The sequence below is a fragment of the Podarcis gaigeae genome (assembly GCF_964106915.1).
Source record: "Podarcis gaigeae genome assembly, chromosome: 16".
NCBI lineage: Eukaryota > Metazoa > Chordata > Lepidosauria > Squamata > Lacertidae > Podarcis > Podarcis gaigeae.
The window spans coordinates 6,438,813-6,458,736 of record NC_139693.1 but is presented as its reverse complement, the minus strand read 5'-3'; the positions used below and the strand labels follow the sequence as shown (position 1 = coordinate 6,458,736).

The window sequence follows — 19,924 nt, the reverse complement described above, 5'->3', positions numbered from 1 at the left end:
GACAACAGAGTGGTTTATCCATACCCCACCTTTTCCAGACTGGGACCCAGAGCAGCTTACACAAATTAAAATAACCATGATAAAATGCAAAAGCTAAAAATGTCTGAAAAATAATTGTTAAACATAGTTAAATTCTAATAGAATTAAAATAATTTACAAACCAAATCTATTAAAATACAGCTCTTTCCTTTAAAAAGCGGTCAGCTCCTAAAGTCCTGTTAGAATAAAACCACCAGGTTTAATATTTCGGGTTAAGAACTTAATTCATTCTGGAGGTCCGTTCTTAACCTGAAATTGTTCTTAACTTGAGGTACCACTAATGGGGCCTCCCGCTGCTACCGCTCCACCGCTGCGCGATTTCTGTTCTCATCCTAAAACAAAGTTCTTAACCTGAGGTAATATTTCTGGGTTAGCGGAGTCTATAACCTGAAGCGTCTGTAACCCGAGGTACCACTGTATTCACCTACCAGCAAGACAACGAAGATGGAGCCAGTCTACAGTCTACAAGAAAGAAGATTCCACCTAAACATTAGGAAGAACTTCCTGACAGTAAGAGCTGTTCGACAGTGGAATTTGCTGCCAAGGAGTGTGGTGGAGTCTCCTTCTTTGGAGGTTTTTAAGTAGAGGCTTGACAACCATATGTCAGGAGTGCTCTGATGGTGTTTCCTGCTTGGCAGGGGGTTGGACTCGATGGCCCTTGTGGTCTCTTCCAACTCTATGATTCTATGATTCTACCTTCTCTAGGAAGGAAGTTCCAAAGTCTGGGAGCAGCCACTGAGAAGACCCTCTGCTACTATTCATGTAAACATATCAGAGCAGCTTTTTAAATATATATATATATATATATATATATATATATATATATATATATATATATATTAGACCATACAATGAGGGGAAACACATTAAAAAGTTATAACCAAAAATCTCCTATTTTGGAAAGATGTCTTCTTAATTGCCTGCATACGCCTGATGGAATATACAATTTTCAGCCAAAGTTTACAGCACAAAACATAACATCACTATATAAACACATAATATGATATCCATACTATACATAAAAAGAATCAAAACAGTTATATAAATACAATTTGTAACAATAAGCAATACATAGTACCTAATCCACAATGAATATAATGAACACATGCTAAGTAGCAACGTCAAAGGATACACAATAGCACCCCAACAATAAACTTGGTGCACTTGTCAGTTGCTGAGTCTTGTAACATTAAGTTATTACCTACTTAACTCGCGCGCAGCTATACAACATAATGCATATCAAACAGCAGCCTCTGGAAAAATAAGGGAGGGGAAAATCAACAGTAAGGTATCTGAAGTGCCCAAATGGTGTAGAATTACATCATCTTCTTTCTGTAGAAAATTTAGTCTAAATTTCCACCCCCCCAAAAAAAGGACAGACCTTCTCAATTCTCTCCTGGGACCTTTTCTTATCTTTCTCAGTCTCCCACCCCAGGAGAGCAGGTCCTTAGCCTTTAGTTGTTCCATGGGAATCTCACGGTCATCACTAGTTTTTAATGTTTGATTTCTTATTCTTTTTAATATTCTGTTGGAAGCTGCCCAGATTGGCTGGGGAAACCCAGTCGGATGGGTGGGGTATAAATAAGAAAAATTATTATTATTATTATTATTATTATTATTATTATTATTATTATTATTTTGAGGGAGGTATTCAAGCAAGAACCAGAGCTTCAGATCTGTGCCCTTAAAGTGGATTCAAGCACTCTGACTGCATTCACATGGTAGCTTATCCCATTTCCCCAATATTTCCCTAATTGTTTTATCTCCACTTTATATATGAGTTTTCCAGTGGAAAACTAATGGGGTGCAAGGCCTGTTTGATGCTCGCTTCTGTGTTACATGACTCCAGAGAAAACAAACCCATTTGCAGGACACTTAGTTCGGAAAATCGTGGGAGCAAAGTGATGAAATTTGGGGTTGTATGCCAGCAGGCAGTTCTTCCCTGCCAATTTCATGGGAGAATATTAGCCATGTCCTTCAAATTGATTTGGGGCCAGATCCTGTTTGGATGTTCCCAGGTCAGCTTGGGTCATGATGGTGGGGTGCATAGCCCTTGAAAAAAACTAATCCCATTATTCATTTATAAATCACTGTTGTTGTTGTTTGGAATTGCTGAGCAACGCTGGTTACTTTTTGCTAGTGATCAATAAACGGGCTGCTAGTGATCAATAAACAGTTCTGTGATGCTATGATAGGTCACCTGAAAGAGCCCTATGAGTGTGAAGAATTCAATCGGTAGTGTTTTGTTGTTGCTGTTGTTGCTTGTCTGTTTTTAGCCACCTGCTACTGATGCATTTTTTTGGTGACAGCACAGGAGTCAGTGACCACAACAAATTCACTTATTCCATATTTGTGGTTTGACCTTTCTTCTTTGTTTTTGGTGGCATGCCAGTGAAAGAAGGTGTGCAGAGCCAGCAACTGACTCATTTGCTAAAAATCTTCCCGGAATCACTACCTGCATTACAGGTCACACAGGTTCTGCTGTTGGGATCACGCTGTCGTCTTCTCTCACCCCCTAGAGAGGGCACTGTTCCCATGCACAGCAGAGCAAGCAAAGCGATGGAACGCATCTATTCCTTTCTTACATAAAGAGCCTACCTGTCATTATCTCCCAAACATCAGCAGCAGCTTTCATTTGCAAGCAGATTCTCTGGAGGCTGAGAAATAATGAGCATGGCATTAAATGCGCTGAGAGCAAGTCAAATGGCTTATTGGGCGTGGGAGGAAGATTACAGCAGGGAGACACAAGTTATTGAGAAGGGAGATTCTACGGAAGAAAAAGAATTTTGTATGCCGAGTCAGGTACCTGGTTTATCAAGTCTACAGACTGACGGAAGAAGCACTTTGGCTGAGGTATGTCCTACCCTGACTATCCGAGATCCTTTTAACTCAGTGAAAGAGGGAATGAAAGCTTACCCCCCAGAGGCCCTGGGATCTTTCAGCAAGTGTCTGGGGTGATTCCCCCATTTCCTGGAGGAAGAGGGAGGGTTCTCTGCTTGGCACGGAAAGCTCTGTCCTTCCAGCTCATATTCTTAGTGAGTGGGTGGCTATGGACAGGGGCCTTTGGGCATGACAACCTATGAAAGGAAGCAGAAATCTTTGGTCCAAGGGATGAAACTGGGTGGCCATGCCTCTTAATCTGGCACCTAGCATTTTTTCAGGGAAGGTGGGGTATGAGTTGTGCTTGGGTGTCCAGAGAAGCTGGCAAAGACAACAGGAAGGGCTTTGTGTGCTTCAAGGTCCTAAAGCATCATAGCATTGTGGAGTTGGAAGGGACCCTCAGGATCATCCAGTCCGACCCCCCGCAATGTAGGAATATGCAGCTGTCCCATAAGGGGATCGAACCTGCAACCATGGCATTATCAGCACCACTCTCTAACCAGCTGAGCTATCCAGCTGATCATTAAGGTCACTCAACATACTATGTTCAAGCATAGAGGGTGGAGAAAGATGAAGCATTTAATGGGAGCTTCCATCTAGAGATGTTCCTCCCACTTTTCAATCTCCTCTCCTGGTTGGTTGGGCTTAGGAGAGATGACCTTTTCCATGTACCTACTTCTGTAAAATTATTTTTGATTACTACTAGTAGTGATGGAGTTCATATATGTGGTTGTGTAGCAAAATTATGCAAAGTTGTCTGCTAAAACAAGGGCCAGTAACTGCCTCTCAGCCTAACTTACCTCACAGGGCTGTTGTGGGGATTGAGTATGAGGAGAACCATGGACACCACCTTGAGTTCCTTGGAGAAAAAGTGAGGGGGAAATGTCATCATTATTATTATTTATATAAAACAAGCTTGGGATATCTTATTCATCTGAACTATGACATTCTCCATGTGAAACATTTTTCTCATACCCTGGTCTTGATTGTCCTCATCCAAGCCTACTATACTAAAACTCAAAGACACCCTGGTTGTAACTGTCCAAGGATTCCAGCATCTGGTCAGTTCCAGGCCAAACCAAATTCCTTTTAGCTCCCCTGAGGGAAACAGGTTTTGTTGCTGTTCTAGTCCATTGAATAAAATAAAAGTGGGTGCAGGGGGAGAGGGGGAGGAACAAATTTTGTCCTTTTTTCCTTTTTGGGGAACAAATAGTACAGTCTAGCTATTCCTCGATCTTCATCAGGTGCATTAAATGCATGGTGAGAATGTGATCAAAATGTCACCAAAGCTCCATGGAATTCACCCACAACCAATAATTAAGCATATCTGTGATGGCTGACTGACCCAACCCAAAGAATGCTAACTAACGGTTTCTCGTCATCCTGGGTGTGGGGGGGAGTGTCAAGTGGGGTGAGACAGGATTCTGTCCTGGGTCTACTGTTGTGCAACATCCTTATAACATGACTTGGTCGAGGGAATTGAAGGAGTGCTCATGTAATTTTCAGATGGCACCAAAATTGAGAGAGGTACCTAATTCTACAGAAGACAGAATCGGGATCGAAGATGACTTTAACAGATTGAGGAACCAAGTCCGAACTAACATATTGAATTTCAATAGGGGCAAATGTAAGGTTCTGCACTTAGGCAGGAACAACCATCCCCTGAGGCGCTTCTTCATGTGCCTCCTCTAGGAGAAGTCTGAAGGGCCTTTTCTGCAGTGGCTCCTTGCTTGTGGACTGCTCTCCCCAGGAAGGCTTGCCTGGTACCTTCATTACATATCATTAGGCACCAAGCAAAAATGTTTCTCTCTAACAATGCATCTGACTTGGTATCTGAAGAAGTGTGCATGCACACGAAAGCTCATACCAAGAACTAACTTAGTTGGTCTTTAAGGTGCTACTGGAAGGAATTTTTTTTGTTTTGAATGCATCTGACTGATTAACATTCTGTGGCTTTTAAAAGTATCTATGGGGAGGGGGTGTTATTGATTTGTTTTTGTTTTATTATGTATTTTGTATTCTCGTTTTGCGTTTTCTGTTGTGAACCACCTTAGAATATTCGGATGAAGGGCAATAGGCAATTTAATTAATAACCAGCAGCACAAACATAAGACATGCGACAAATATAAGATAGTAGACCACAAGCTTCACAAGAGTCAACAATGTGATACAGCAGCAAAAAAGCTAATGACAAGAGGGCCAAGCCCCCGCCATGTGCGAATGTGACAAGGAGACACCGGAGTCGCTCCAGCACATTATGTTCACTTGCCCCCTGTTCAATGTGCCACGGGCAAATTTGTTGGGATCAATCATACAGAAGCTAGAGGGTACCCCACCAAAATTCCTCCTTGCCCAAATCTTGCAGGATAAGGATACTCATACGACCCTGAAAGTGGCAAGGTTCCTGGTCGCTGTCCTTACCCAAAAGCGACGCCAAGGAGCACTACAAGCTAACTAAGGCGTAGTATGCCATTCTATCTTATAGTATTTTATTGTTATAATGGTGTTTTAGCGGCTGTTTTTCCCACGTGCACAAGTTGTTATTTATGTGTCGTTTTTACCTGTATGGGCCTATGGCCGTAAATAAAATTACTTACTTACAAGAGTCAACAGTGTAATAGAGCAGCAAAAACGTTAATGCTATTCTATGCTACATCAACAGATGTCTAGCGTCCCAATTAAGGGGAGAAATAGTACTGCTATATTCTGCCTTGGTCAGACCACACCTGGAGTGCTGTGTCCAGTTCTGGGCATTACAATTTAAGAAGGATATTGAGAAGTTGGAGCATTTGCAGAAGAGGGCTAGTAAAATTATCGATGGTCTGGAAACCAAGCCTTATGAGGAACAGTTAGAATAATAGAATTCTAGAGCTGGAAGGGACCCTGAGGATCATCTAGTCCAAACCCATCGAATGCAAGAATATGCAGCTGTCCCATACAGGGATCAAACCCGCAGCCTTGTTGTTATCAGCACCATGTTCTAGTCTAACACTTGAGGGAGCTGGGGGTGTTTAGCATGGGTAAGAGGAGACCGAGAAGAGTTGACCCATCTTCAACTATCTAAAGGGCTGTCACATGAAAGATGGAGCAAGCTTGTTTTTTTCTGCTCCAGAAGTTAGGACCAGAATCAATGTCTTCAGCTTACAAGACAGGAGATTCTGACTAAACATCAGGAAGAATTTTCTTTTTTTAAAAAATAATAATAATTATTATTAACCGGCCAATCAAATCACATCACATAAATTCCGAATTACAAAGCCGAATTTTAAATTTTTGTTGGGGGGACCCATATTTCAAGATCCGAAGGGGGATTCTGATCATCTTCTTGCTACTGCGTTCATGTCCAAATCAATCCAAATCAGTCCAAACAGAGTTCATAATTCTATCCAGTCTTATCTTGCTGTTTCCACATCACATCTTGTTCATATATTTTCTCTTTTTTCTTTATGATCTCTTCTGATAGTCTCCTTAAGCCGATAAACACCAATAATAATCCTGTGTGATTTTTTCCGTTCTTCCAATCCTCAAATCTAGATGGTTTCCATATATCATCGCCTTCATAGATAACAGCGCTCTTTCCATCATTAATTTCAGAACTGTCGTTCTTAAGTCCCACTGAGGAGTTTCACCCACAATATAAAAACAGCTCTATTTCTCTATTTCTCCTCTCAGACTTAAGTCCTCTGACAGAACTTCCCAATATGGAGACGGCACTTTTAACTGCGTCATTCCAAAGCCCTTATACATTCCACGCTCTTCTCAAAACATGCTTTGGTTTGAACGTTTATCTCCACACAGCCTTAAATCCACAGCTTAAGTCCTTAAAACGACATTTCTGACTGGGGGGGTCTTGTTTAATCACATATAAGAAAGAAAGTAAGGTGTTTTCCCCCTCCCCCATCAGTCCCTTTGCCATACCGAGTCTTGGCGTATCTTCTCGTGATTTATACTTGCTCCTTCGACTCTTCTTGTTTTATCAGAGATCTCTTCTGTTAGCAGTCTTTACTCTCCCTTCTTCCTTGAAATATGTGCATTCGCTTCATCCAAATTGTTTCTTTTGAAGTTCTTGTAGCTAGTGGCACGGATCAGAGACGGCGTCCAGGAGTGCCGAAATCCCACAGGATGGCATTGTGCCTAGTGCCCCCATCCCCACAAATTTGGGGGTGGTATAGGGCACAGCAGGCAACGGCAGTCCCACCCCACAATCTGGGGGGGGGGGGGTAGGGAAGCTATTTACTCCCATCACAGCCTCCAAATTACCTCGTGTGGGTCGGAGAGATGTTATTGTCAACCATCTTCTGATGTGTCCCCTAGTGGCCCCCAACATCAGGAAGAACTTTCTGATGGTAAGAGCTGTTTGACAGTGGAACAGACTCCCTTGGGAGGTTGTGGACTCTCCTTCCTTGGAGGTTTTTAAGCAGAGGTTGGGCGGCAATCTGCCATGGATACTTTAGTTGAAATTCCTGCATTGCAGTGGGTTGAACTGGATCAGGCTTCCTCAACCTCGGCCCTCCAGATGTTTTGAGACCACAATTCCCAGTATCCCTAACCACTGGTCTTGACTAGCTAGGGATTGTGGGAGTTGTAGGCCAAAAACATCTGGAGGGCTGAGGTTGAGGAAGCCTGAACTAGATGATATTTGGGGTCCCATCCAACTCTACAATTCTATGATGGAACAGAAGCGCACCTGCAGAAATAATTTGTTCTTTCCTGCCTCCCATAATTGGCTTTCCCTAGACAGATGCCTCAGTCACCATGTGCCTTGGAGACCTGTTGTCTCCCAGCCCTTGAATAATAGGTACGTCTCCCTAAACCATTAACTTCAACTCACTTTTTTGCTCTTGGCCCAGATGTGGTAATAATATACTAGACAGCAAGTTCTCATTTTCTTTCTTCCACGAAGACTGAAGTCAGGTGATTCATCAGAAAACTAAGCAAGATGATTCCACATGAAAGCCAGGGTGGAGTTTAAATAATTATAAGTAATTACATTTTTATCCTAGTCTTTCTACAAGGAGCTCAAGAAGTACCAGGTTCACAGTCTTCCCACCACCACAATTTTATGCTGGTGACAATCCTAGGTTACCGGTAGGTAGAATAGTGACTGGCCCCAAGTCACACCCAGCTAGCTTCACAGCTTAGTGGGATTTGAACCCAGACTCACCACTGCTCATCAGGCTCTCTAACCACTATTGATAGACTACCACAGGTATAATCCTTGAATGAAGGGAAATTTTCTACTCTTAAGGCATATGGCCTGACTTACTGTTATCTTGATGTTTTGGAAACCATAGCTCAATGACTGAGCACATGCTCTATACTGTATGTTGAAGGTGTAGTAGTAGTAGTAGTAGTAGTAATAATAATAATAATAATAATAATAATAATAATAATAATAATAATTTATTTATACCCCACCCATCTGGCTGGGTTTCTCCAGTAACTCTGGGCAGCTTCCAACTGAATATTAAAAACACAACACAGCATTAAACATTAAAAACTTCCCTAAACAGGGCTGCCTTCAGATGTCTTTTAAAAGTAAGATACTTGCTTATTTCCTTGACATTTGATGGGAGGTATCTAGGTATCTAAGGTATCTAGATAGGATTGGAAAAGACTGACCACTGTCTAAAAATCTGGAGACTCAGTGTAGATAGGCAACCTGTGGTCCTTCAGATATTGTTGGACTCCAACTCTCAGCCCCAGACAATAGGGCCATTGGTCTTGGATGAAAGGAGTTGTAGTTCAACAATATATTTGGACTCTCCATCTCCCATCAACCCCAGCCAGCATGACTAATGGTCAGGGATGAGTGGAGTCATACTCCAACAACATCTGGAGGACCCAGGCTCACCATCCCTGGTGCAGACAGTGCTGAGCTTGGTGAACCAATTGTTTGATTTGGTAGAAGGTAGCTCATTTGCTCCTATCTGCCAGCTCATGCATTTAGCTGCTTGTAGCAGTGGTGGGGCAGCATAAACTCTACTGTCAGGGGCAGAATTCTAGTTACCAGGAATGGTGAGTGGGGAGAGCACTATTGCACTGAGGTTCTGCTTTGGGGCTTTCCATAGGCATCTGATTGACTTCTATGAGAACAGGTGCCATTGGCCTGATTCTTATGTTATTCACTCCAACCATGCCTAATTCAACTTGAACTTGTTGTGGCCATATGCATTACCTTCTCTCCAGTGGCTGGAGGGAAGCCCATGGCTTGGATCATACCACACATTATACTGAAGGTGTAGCAGGCAAAGGGGCTGCTTTGGTGAGTGTACATGGAAGCGGGCCATAATTACCATGGGCGATTACGTGTGAGTACAGCTCACCCATTTTAGCGAGTATTCTTGCTACACATCCTAAATTATACTCCACCCTCCAGCAGCTAAATGAAATAGAACATATGTGGGAGTTTGTAGTGTGCAATGCAGAGCTTAATGGGCTTGTATCCTTCTAATAGACCTGATGTCTCATATCTTGGTTTGCTGTAGTTACTGGAGAGATATTCATTTTTAATATGAACCCACCTAGTTGACACTTTCTCAAATGCAGCTGTGCTGTGAGATTTCCACCTTTCCAAATTTCCCCCCTAATTATTTCCAACCCCATAATTAGTACAAAAAGTTGTATGTTAGAGGAGGAAGTCGTATGCCTGTGGTATAGTGTTTAGAGTGTTGGACTAAGAAGTGGGAGATACCAAGTTTCAAATCCCTGCTCCACCGTGAAATTCACTGGGTGACTTTGGGCCAGTCTTTCGACCTAACCTACCTCCCAGAGTTGTTTTGGGGATAAAAATGGGGAGGAAGGGAGCGCAGTGACCACATTGAGCTCCTTAGAGGAAAAGAGGTAGATAAATTTAATAAAATAGTAGTCATATATTTGTGAAAATAACATGAAAGGGGGCATTCAATTGAAAATAATTGCTTGCAAAAATGAGTCTGCTCAGCAAGGGAGGAGCACTGTAATACCATCTGCAAATGGTGTGATCCTTTCTCTGTAAATTTAAACCTACAGCTTTCACATCTCTCTTTTGTCTGTTTGGTCTTCCTGCCCCCTCCATATTGCCAATGCAGATGTGTTCATTGATAAAAAGCACTACAGCAAAACAATTGCTTTTGATGTGTCCGCGTACACACTGTTGCATCAAGATCGCTTCTTTGTGCAATGCTTACTGGCTCGCCTGTGAAATTTTGTGCATTGAGCAACCACTCTTTGCAGGGAGGGGATAAAAGTAAAGTAGCAGATATGAAAATTGTTCAGTGTGGGGTTTTTTTTATCCCTAATGTGCAGGGCATTGGTGCAGATCTGCATCAATGAAATATTCCCACCACTCCGCTCCAAAACAAAAGCCATCTGGTTCTGATCATATGCGTCATTGCATCAAGATTCTCTTTCTATAGTGTTTTGTCCAGGACAGATCATTCCATTAGAACGGCAGTTTCCAATACATTTGATATGGTGAAACATGCATTCAATTTCAAATTCATTATTCATTACTGTTTATTTATTACATTTATATATGTCACAGACTGGTTGGATGCAGAAACAACAACAATAGAAACAATAAAACAACAACAAAGCAATAATCCCCTCTCCCACGTCACATTTCAAAGAGCATTGGGTGTCAACCAGCCAATCAGCCAAAGGCCTAGCTGAAGAGGAATGTTTCTGTCTGGCATCTAAAGATGTATAATGAAGGAGGCAGCCAAACCTCCCTGGGGAGAGCATTCCACAAAAGAGGAGCCACTGCAGAGAAGACAGTGCTCTTGTGCTGCCACCCTCCAGACCTCTCATGGAGGAGGCACACGAAGAAGGGCCTCAGAGGATGATCTCAAGGTCTGCAAAGGTTCATATGGAGAGAGAAGGTCCTTGAGGTAGTGCAGTCCTGAGCCATTTAAGGCTTTATACATCAAAAAACAGTGCTTTGAATTGGGCCTGCTAAGTACTTGCAAAGTTATTCATAGTTTCTTTTATGGGGATATAAGATCATCACCATTTGATTGCAGGATATTGCTTCATAAGCTATACATTTTTTATTCTCAGACCAGATGACTTTGCATCAGAGGGATGCTGTAACAGTCACTCTAAATAACACTCTATATGAGCACCTGGAGTTGAATTGTCACCTGATTATTTATTTATTTATTTAATTAATTATTATTTCCTACCCTTCACCCAAGATCCCAGGGCATATTACAACACTAAAAGGCAATTTTAAAAACGTGGACAGACAACATGAATACTTGTCACTCTAAAGGGCTTCCGACCAGGATGTTAGCTGCAACTAGAATTTCAAATTTCCAGCCATAGAAAACCTGGAAAGAAAATGTATTTGGCTATTTCACACAAGAATATGGGGATTCATATAAACTGTGTGTTTCCAGGAAGTTCAAAAGATCCAGAATGGTTTTATGAAATCTGGTGGAATTTTATTTCCTATGCTTTGGATTTAGATGTTCATCATTCGCTATCCATTCCATCTTCAGAAGCAAGGGTGTCTTGGTTTATATTGGTTTCTTTCTCTTGTCATTTATTTATTCTTTGCTTTTGCTTATTTAAGGGGTAGTCAACCTTTTTATACCTACCGCCCACTAATGCATCTTCCTTGAAGGTAAAATTTCCTTACCGCCCACCAGCGCTCAATGGAAGGAGGATTCAGCTTGTGCCGTAGAACCCACGACCACCCACCTAGAATCCTGAAATGCCCACTAGTGGGTGATAGGGACCAGGTTGACAATCCCTGGCTTATTTTGTTGGCATCTGTCTGGGAGACAATGGAAGAGTGTGCCATTGGTGGTAAAGTCAAACTGTTGCAGACTTACAGCACCTGCTGTGGCTGTAGAGACCAATATGGGATAGATATATTTTGTTGCAGCTGGGGTAGAAGAAGGCATGTGGTTTCTCTTGTACAGTTGCACCATGCTCCTCCCATTCCTTCTCTGGTTATTACTGTGGATACAAGAACTGACTGTTTGTCTCTAGGCACTGCAGTCGTCTAGGCTGGAAGGGCTAATGTTGCCAGCCTTCATGTCATGACTGCAGACATCTTTGTAATCAGGGCTGTCTTAAGCATATGCTCAACTGGGGTGCAAAGATCCGCTTAGTGTTCCCCCTGGTTGCCCAGTCCCAGGCACGCAGGAGGGCAGAGCCAGCCAGCCTCCTCAGCGTCTCACTGGCTCGGTCACCCCCAAACTCGCAGCGCAGAACCGCCTGCAGCAGAAGAGCCTGCCACGGTGCTCCAACCAATGGGCGGGCTCTTACCCAGATTCAATTCTTGGGCCCCGGACTCTGGGCCTGGCACCCTTGAGAGCCCAGCGTCTGGGTGTCCCGCACCCCTAGTGCCTATGGGTAAGACGGCCCTGTTTGTAACGCAAAGTTGGCCTGCCAACAGGCCTAGTCCCTGAAGCCCTCTCCTTGTGAAGCACATCCTTGGGGATCCTGCCATCTTCCATTCTATGTACATGACCAAGCCAACTTAGATGTCTCTAAGACAGAAGTATAAACATGCTGGGCATGTGGACTTGGAAGAGCACATCTTTGTTTGAGACTCTGTCATGTGATGCCCCAAATCTTCCTGATGCTGTATATATGAAAGCCACTGAAGTATCACTCCTGGTGGGTGTCAGTTGCCCACAACTCGCTTCCATAAAACAGTGTGCTCAGCACGCAAGCCCAGTAGACCTTCATCTTGGTATGAGAGCTTCTCCATTTGCACATTGGGGAAACACAAATGTGCTGCTTGCGGGTTTCCCATAGGATCAGTTGGGCCACTGTTAGAACAGAACACTGGACTATGGTGGATCTTTGGCCTGATTCAGCAAGTTCTTCTGATGTGCTTCTGTTTCTGGTGGTGGTGGGGATATGCAAAAGAACAGAAGCAACCCAAACCTGTAGCAACCTGCAGATGCTCCCATTACATAATTAACGTTAGAAAATTTTTGTGGTTTGGTGAGGATTCAGGCAGTGTGGAATGTGGGACTGAATAAATTAGAGGAGGCAATTAAAGGAACAGGTTGAGGAATGGCCTTTCATCCCAACAGTTCCTGTGCTGACATTTGCAATGGCTCCTCACCCATTCCTCTCTACGTTCTCCCCAAAGGTTTTTGCTTCTCTATTTCTCTTCTCTCCCCGACACCCTTTCTTGCCTATCTCCCTGCCCAGTGGACCACCAGTGAAGGGACAAGATCACTCATGCAAGAGGCCTGATCTGATCTCTTGCCCAGAGCTCTTGAACATCAACCAAGAGCCACAAGTTGCCCACCCTTATATTAAGACTTCAGACTGTGTCCTGAATTCACATGTGGTGGAACATTCAGAGACCGCATGAAGCTTAATGTAGTGGGGAAATGGAGTGTCATTTGAATAATCTCTCAGATGTGGTTGAAAAAAATTAATGTGGCTGGATCAGGGAGTTTCTGGGAATCAGTTTTGCTCAGGGGTATCTTCTGAGTTAGGCAAAAGAAAAGCCTATGCAATTGACTTATGATTCCCATAAAGAACACGAAGGGCCAATGCACTGCGGTCAGAGAGCTCGCTTTGAGGTTAGGCTAATAATAAAGCCCATGAAGCAATGTTTTCTCAATTGTTCCTGACTATAAAACAGCCACAAGTGTAAGACAAACATCACGTCTCATCCAAAGAATAAAAAAAGCAGAAGATCACAAGCAGGTTTCCCGACAATTAGAGCAAATTGAGCCGCGTGGAGCAAATTTTGGCCGGGATATAATTAAGACCTTTGTGTTCAAAGGCTGCCTCATCCCCTTAAGGCTGTCTGAGAATCTTTATAAAAGCTTGCCATGACTCTTAAAAAGAGCTTATTTGAATCCAGCCGCGGAGGGAACCAGGTAAGCCTGATATAACATGAGCTTGCTTATGATGCTTCTGTGACTGTTTCCATTCTGAATTGCCCCACACACCCCAACAAGGAGCCCATCTAGGACCAGCAAATTTTGTGAAAAGTCCAATTGACTGAAATGGATTAAAACAAGAATGCTTCTTCAAGCATCTTGAATGACTCAGACAGAGTACCTGTTGTGCAAGCAGAAGGTCCAAGGTCCAAACCCTGCCATCTCTAGGTAAGGATTGGAGGGACCCCTGCCTAATATCCTGGAAGGCAAGTGCTACTCAATGTAGACAATATTGACCTAGATGGACCAGTGTTCTAACTCAATATAAGGCAGCTTCCTCTATTCTTGTGTAAGCGCACTTCTTCTTTGTAATGCTTGAGTTGATAGTCCAATTGTTTGCCCCTTTATGTCCTTTCACATCAGTCAAAATCTGGACCACTGACAGCTGTCTTTGTGTCCATGACTTTGTTTAATTGTTTAAGGAAGGGACTTAGCACTCATAACTTCTGGATATTACTAGATTCCATGGGTTTGGACAAGATAACTCTTAGGATCCCTTCCAACTCTCCAGTTCTGTGGATCCTAAGATTAGATACCTTAAGGAAACTCAAGGAATAAAAGTTGTTTTCCTATCCCACCTCCTGCACCCCCTAAAAACTTCTCCAGAGAATCAGAGAGGTCCTCCTAGGATGGTTTGCTGGGTTTTGCTGGGGGAAGAGAGATTGTTTGAAACCAGGCTTAGAATCTAAAATGAGGTGAGTAAGGTCATGACAAGGAAGCTTCCCATTGCTTCCTTCATTCATGAACCTCCTTCACTTCACAATGGTCTGGAGGCCCACCTCCCCAGATCACACGTAGCATCAGAGGGGACAAGGGAATAGAAACTTTCCTTCTGTGAACTTCCTTCACTAAATGCATCTTGGGATCCAAGCCACTAAGGCTTAAATCTGAGTAGGCATGCATGCGTTTTGCTGTACATGACTGTCTGTTGGTGTTCACTACAATTGGCAGCGGGGAAAAGTCAAAATTCAGTGATGCTTATGGGAAACCATAGGATGAATCTTTGCAAACTTTTTCTTCTTCTTAATACACCTGCTCATTCTTATTCTTCTCTCTGTAGTTGTTTGTGGTGATCAAGTATAGCTGAGAAACAGGGATGGGGAGAAATTCCAGTAAAACCACATAAGTAATTCAAAGAAGGAATCCCCTGTTGGATTCTGAATTTCGCTTGCAAGGATCTTTTGTCAACAATTCCATCGTTCCAATGTAGTCTTCAGTCCCCTCTCTGTATTTTAACTGGAACCTAGGAAGCTGCCTTCTACTGTGTTTGACCTCTGGTCGATCTAGCTCAGAATTGTCTACACTGACTGGCAACTTCCTTTCTCAGCCCTACCTGGAAATGCTGGGGGTTTCACATGGGGCTGCCTGCGAAGCTGATGCTCTACCACTGAGCCACCTCCCATTCCCATCCCCTCCCTTCCTGATAGCCTCATCCTGCTATGCTCTCTTTCTGTCTCCTTCCACTTTTGATTTTCATGGCTGAAAATCAAGATACCCTTAATGGCACAAAGACAACCACCTTTATCAATTCCTCCATTGATTCCCATTTGGCTAAAAATTGCACCCTGCTTTGGAAAATACAAATTGAGATGGCCTGCCATTCATATTTTCTTTTTCTTTTTAAAAATTCATTTTATTCGCTTTCATTTTTAATAATTATCATCATACTCAAATCATAATCATTTTACAAGTAGGATTATCAGAATCCCAAGATTTCCCTCCACCCCCCCCCCATGGTTTCCCTAAATACTCTTTTCAAACTGCATCGTATCATATGCTCCATATTTTCTAAAAACTCAGTTGTAACTATAATTCTCGCTTTGTTGCAAGTTTTTTTTTTTTTACAATCCTGCCAATGTTTTAAATTGTTTACAGTGTTCTTTCAAGTAACTTCTAAAATTTCCCCATTCTATATTAAATTGATTGTCCTCTTGATCTCTGATCAAGTTCCATTCATATTTCAATATAGCATTAGTCAATAAATAGGTAGGTAAGTAGATATCATATTCAGGTTTCCAAGAAACTGACTCTAGACATGATTGGGAATGGACGTAGATCTGGGGCCACTTCAGACTGGTGTTTTTTGTTTGTTTATAATCTATTTATTTTGGTAGTTGTGTTCTGAAACATGTTATTGATGCAATAAGAGTGCAATACTGGTGACTTATACTGTGGCATTAATCTGCTTTATGAGCTGTTCTGTGGTGTTTCTCTATTGCTACTGCATTATCTGGAAGGAAGGACACTCTCATGCTATAGAAAAGAGGAGCAAAATGTAAACAGGAACATCTGCAATGCAAAAACTTACAGGATATCAGCAAGAAGGTATGGGCTGTGTACTAGTTGGAAAGAAATCTATATACCCACCCCTTAAACTCTTGCTGGTGTAATTAGTATCGAAAGTGAATAATCACCCAAATAATCACAAATTGGCAATAATAATAATAAGGGCCTCCTGAGGAGACTCTGGTCAAGGATGGAGAAACTGTGGACCCCAAGATTTTTCTGGTATCCAAATCCCATCAGTCCCGGTAGCACAGTGAATGGCCAGGGATGCTGGGAGACACAGCCCAACAGCTACTGGAAAGTCACATATTCCCTGTTGCTGACTTGCACCCAGTTCTTTGATGTCAACCCTAGTACAGGTTTTGCTGTTAGTAGTCTAAAATTTATAGGAAGGTCTTAAATGGGAGTGAGGTGCAGTCACTTTAATTAAAAATGAGCAAGGAACTGGTTTACATCAAGGATACTTGCAGTTTCTCCCTCTGGCAAATATATCCCAGTAAATACAACAGATGAATCCCGTGCTCTGTATATTCATTTCATCCCAGGCTTCTCCAGACCGACTCATTTATTTGTTCAGAAGTCAAAGTGTTGCTTTTGGAAACCCGCCTAAACTGGTTCTTGAGATGATGAGACTAGCCCTTTAGCAATTAAGATAGCTTCTGGAATGCCATCCACATCCTGCTCACCACGCTCTCATTTCTTTCAAATGCTCTCTGAATTGTCAAGTTAGCTTCCCTTTCGACAGATGAGTTTATTTTACATATCCATCTATTTATTTTGATCAATTGTATACCACTTAACTACAGTCATCCGTGGTATGCTAAAGAAATACCATTGGGATAAACTCAGAAATGACTTAAGAAACCTGCTGATTTTTAAGAAGTATTTTTTCCGCAAGGTGGTGGAAGTTCAACAGGGAGGTGGCTTGCTGATCTCAGCAGGGAGGGAGCGCCATAGAACTGGTTCCACCATAACTGAACACACAGCTCCTGATGGATTCAAGCCACACATAATTTGCATTTTGCAATAGATAGCGTAGAAAGGATTTGCATTCTTATTTCTGTGAAATGGGTACGCAGATATTTCCCCCTTCCCTCTTGCATCTGTCACAATTGTGTGTGGGCATCTCATTCTCATCTTTCACTCCAGTAGTGCATGATTCAGATAAGCGGACTACACCCATCTTGGAGCTTACTCAAAGATTCTCTCCTTTGTGTATTGCTACACCTCTGCTACCCGTGCCCTCATTTCACAGCATATATCAAGGTGTGCAGCCTGTTAGGTAGGTTGCCCCCAATCACAATGGCCTTGCTCAGGAATAATAATAATAATATATTTATTTATTTATTTATTTATTTATTTGTACCCCGCCCACTCTGGGCGGCTTCCAACAAAATATCATAATACAATAGTCCTTCAGATATTAAAAGCTCCCCTAAACAGAGCTGCCTTCAGATGTCTCCTAAAAGTCTAGTAGTTGTTTTTTTCCCTTTGACATCTGGTGGGAGGGCGTTCCACAGGGCGGGCGCCACCACCAAGAAGGCTCTCTGCCTGGTTCCCTGTAACTTGGCTTCTCTCAGCGAGGGAACCACCAGAAGGCCCTGGTTGCTGGACCTCAGTGTCCGGGCTGAATGATGGGGGTGGAGAAGCTCCTTCAGGTATACAGGACCAAGGCCATTTAGGGCTTTCAAGGTCAGCACCAATACTTTGAATTGTGCTCGGAAACGTACTGGGAGCCAATGTAGGTCTTTCAAGACTGGTGTTATGTGGTCTCGGTGGCTGCTCCCAGTCACCAGTCTAGCTGCCGCATTCTGGATTAGTTGTAGTTTCCGGGTCACCTTCAAAGGTAGCCCCACGTAGAGCGCATTGCAGTAGTCCAAGCGGGAGATAACTAGAACTAGGAAGGAGAGGGATGCAGGTTCTCAGGTTCCTCCTTGATGTCTTCCTGATGAGACTTCTGTGCCAGTTACACCGTGAGGCAGTTAAGCAGCTTCAAGTTCTAGGTTTCATGGGGGAGGAAACTCCTTTTCAGAAGTTAAGTCACTTCTGATGTATTGAAGGCCTCTTCTCCTCATTAAGACCATTAGAAGAGTCTGGCTGCTGTAAGGGGTCAAAGGTGAATCTCATTCAACATCCTGTTCTCATGGTGGCCAAGCAGAACACAGGAAGATGCCATATACCAAATCAGAACATTAGTCTAGTTTGCATGCCAAGGCCCCTGTCCCTGCAGTTCCTTTATGTAATAAACATACGGACGGGAATATTTTAGATTAATGGGATAAAATAGGCCACAACTTTGATTTGAGTGGTTTGGCTTAGGCATTGGGTGAAACCAGACTATATCCTGACTCCTGCCCATCTGCAGGGAGTCTCACTAAGGGTAAACCACCAGTAGGGGGAGCCCTATGACAAACGTCAAATAGGGGCACCCCCAGGGTCCCCTATGGGGTCATGGCATGGCCCTAGACTATGCCCAGGCTTTGGACAGGATCCACACCCCTAGATCCCTTTAAAAGGATACCCTTATTGAGGAGGGACAGCGAAAGGAGGACAGCCCCCAGCCAATAATAATAATAATAATAATAATAATAATAATAATAATAATAATAATAATTTATATCTCGCCCATCTGGCTGGGTTTCCCCAGCCACTCTGGGCAGCTCCCAACAGAATATTAAAAATAGAATCAAACATTTAAAAACTTCCCTAAACAGGGCTGCCTTCAGATGTCTTCTAAAAGTCAGATAGTTGTTTATTTCCTTGACATCTGATGGGAGGGTGTTCCACAGGGCGGGCACCTCTACCAAGAAGACCCTCTGTAGCCACCACCCCCCCGGGCCTTCCGATTGGACAGCTGGGGGTGTGACGCGGCTGGGAGTCCCCATGACACAGGTGTCATCCCTCCATCCTCCAGCTGGGTCACTGGGAGGTCCCAGATGCTGTGCCGCAACACCGCCCACCGGGGAAGCGGACTTGTCTGCAATGAGTGTCAGTGGCTCCCCAGAAGTTGAGACTGGGTTTTCTTCCAGCCCTGCCTGGAGATGTTGCGGACTGAACTTGGAATCCTTCTGGATATAACACAGATGTTGTACAACTATGGATCTTCCCTCAAAAATAATTCTAAGATTCTAGTCCTCATCGTTCTGAAGAAAGAACTGTCATAAAGAGAAATATGAAAAGCTGCATTAGTCCAAGTCAGACCATTGATTTAGTTCAGTATTGTCTACACTGACTGCCAGCGGCTCTCCAAGATTTCTGCCTCTTGTAACCATCCCTGGAGGTGCCAGTGATACAAATTGGGATGCATTTTTATGCAAAGCAATTTCTTTCCCATCAAACTTTGTTTATTTATACTGGATTTTATGTTGATGTGTTTTATTGTTTTACATTTTTAGACTTTGTATTGGAAACTGCCTTGAGATGACAGTGTAATGAAGGGCAGTCCATAAACTGGGTTAATAAGCAAACAAAAGAATTTCTTGAATTTATGAGCCACCCTAATTAAACAATAATAATAGTTCTACAGTATGGGCGTTGTGCTTGGGAAAAGAGTTAAAACTAAAGCATGCCATAAAACAACTCAATGAAATCATTGCATGAATAAAAACCATCTCTGCAACAGTAGAATTATTACATTCAGATGTAAAACTGAATGTTGACACACATCAAGATGTCGTCATCCAATCTAACAAGACGTAGACCATCTATGAAAGCTAAAAGCAGCCGGATTTTAATTATTCTGTACAAACTAATAAAAGAAAAGAAAACAATAGCAATGAATGTTAAGAGATATTAATGGATCTTAAATAGGCTGG

At 42.8% G+C, this 19,924-nt stretch overlaps 1 protein-coding gene across 3 annotated transcripts in view; it reads left to right on the top strand.

Annotated features, from left to right (window-relative positions):
- Positions 1-19,924, top strand: part of LOC310833284 (uncharacterized protein) — a 35,624-nt gene that overhangs the window by 10,629 nt on the left and 5,071 nt on the right. The window contains exon 1 of one of the 3 annotated variants that reach the window (XM_083715893.1): positions 2,669-2,892. The exons of 1 other annotated variant lie outside the window; for it this stretch is intronic. In XM_083715893.1, the coding sequence (XP_083572019.1) occupies positions 2,707-2,892 (186 nt within the window). In that variant the 5' untranslated portion in view covers positions 2,669-2,706. Of the gene's footprint in view, positions 1-2,668; positions 2,893-13,527; positions 13,761-19,924 lie in introns of those variants that run through there. One more of the 3 variants, XM_083715894.1, reaches the window with a different exon arrangement.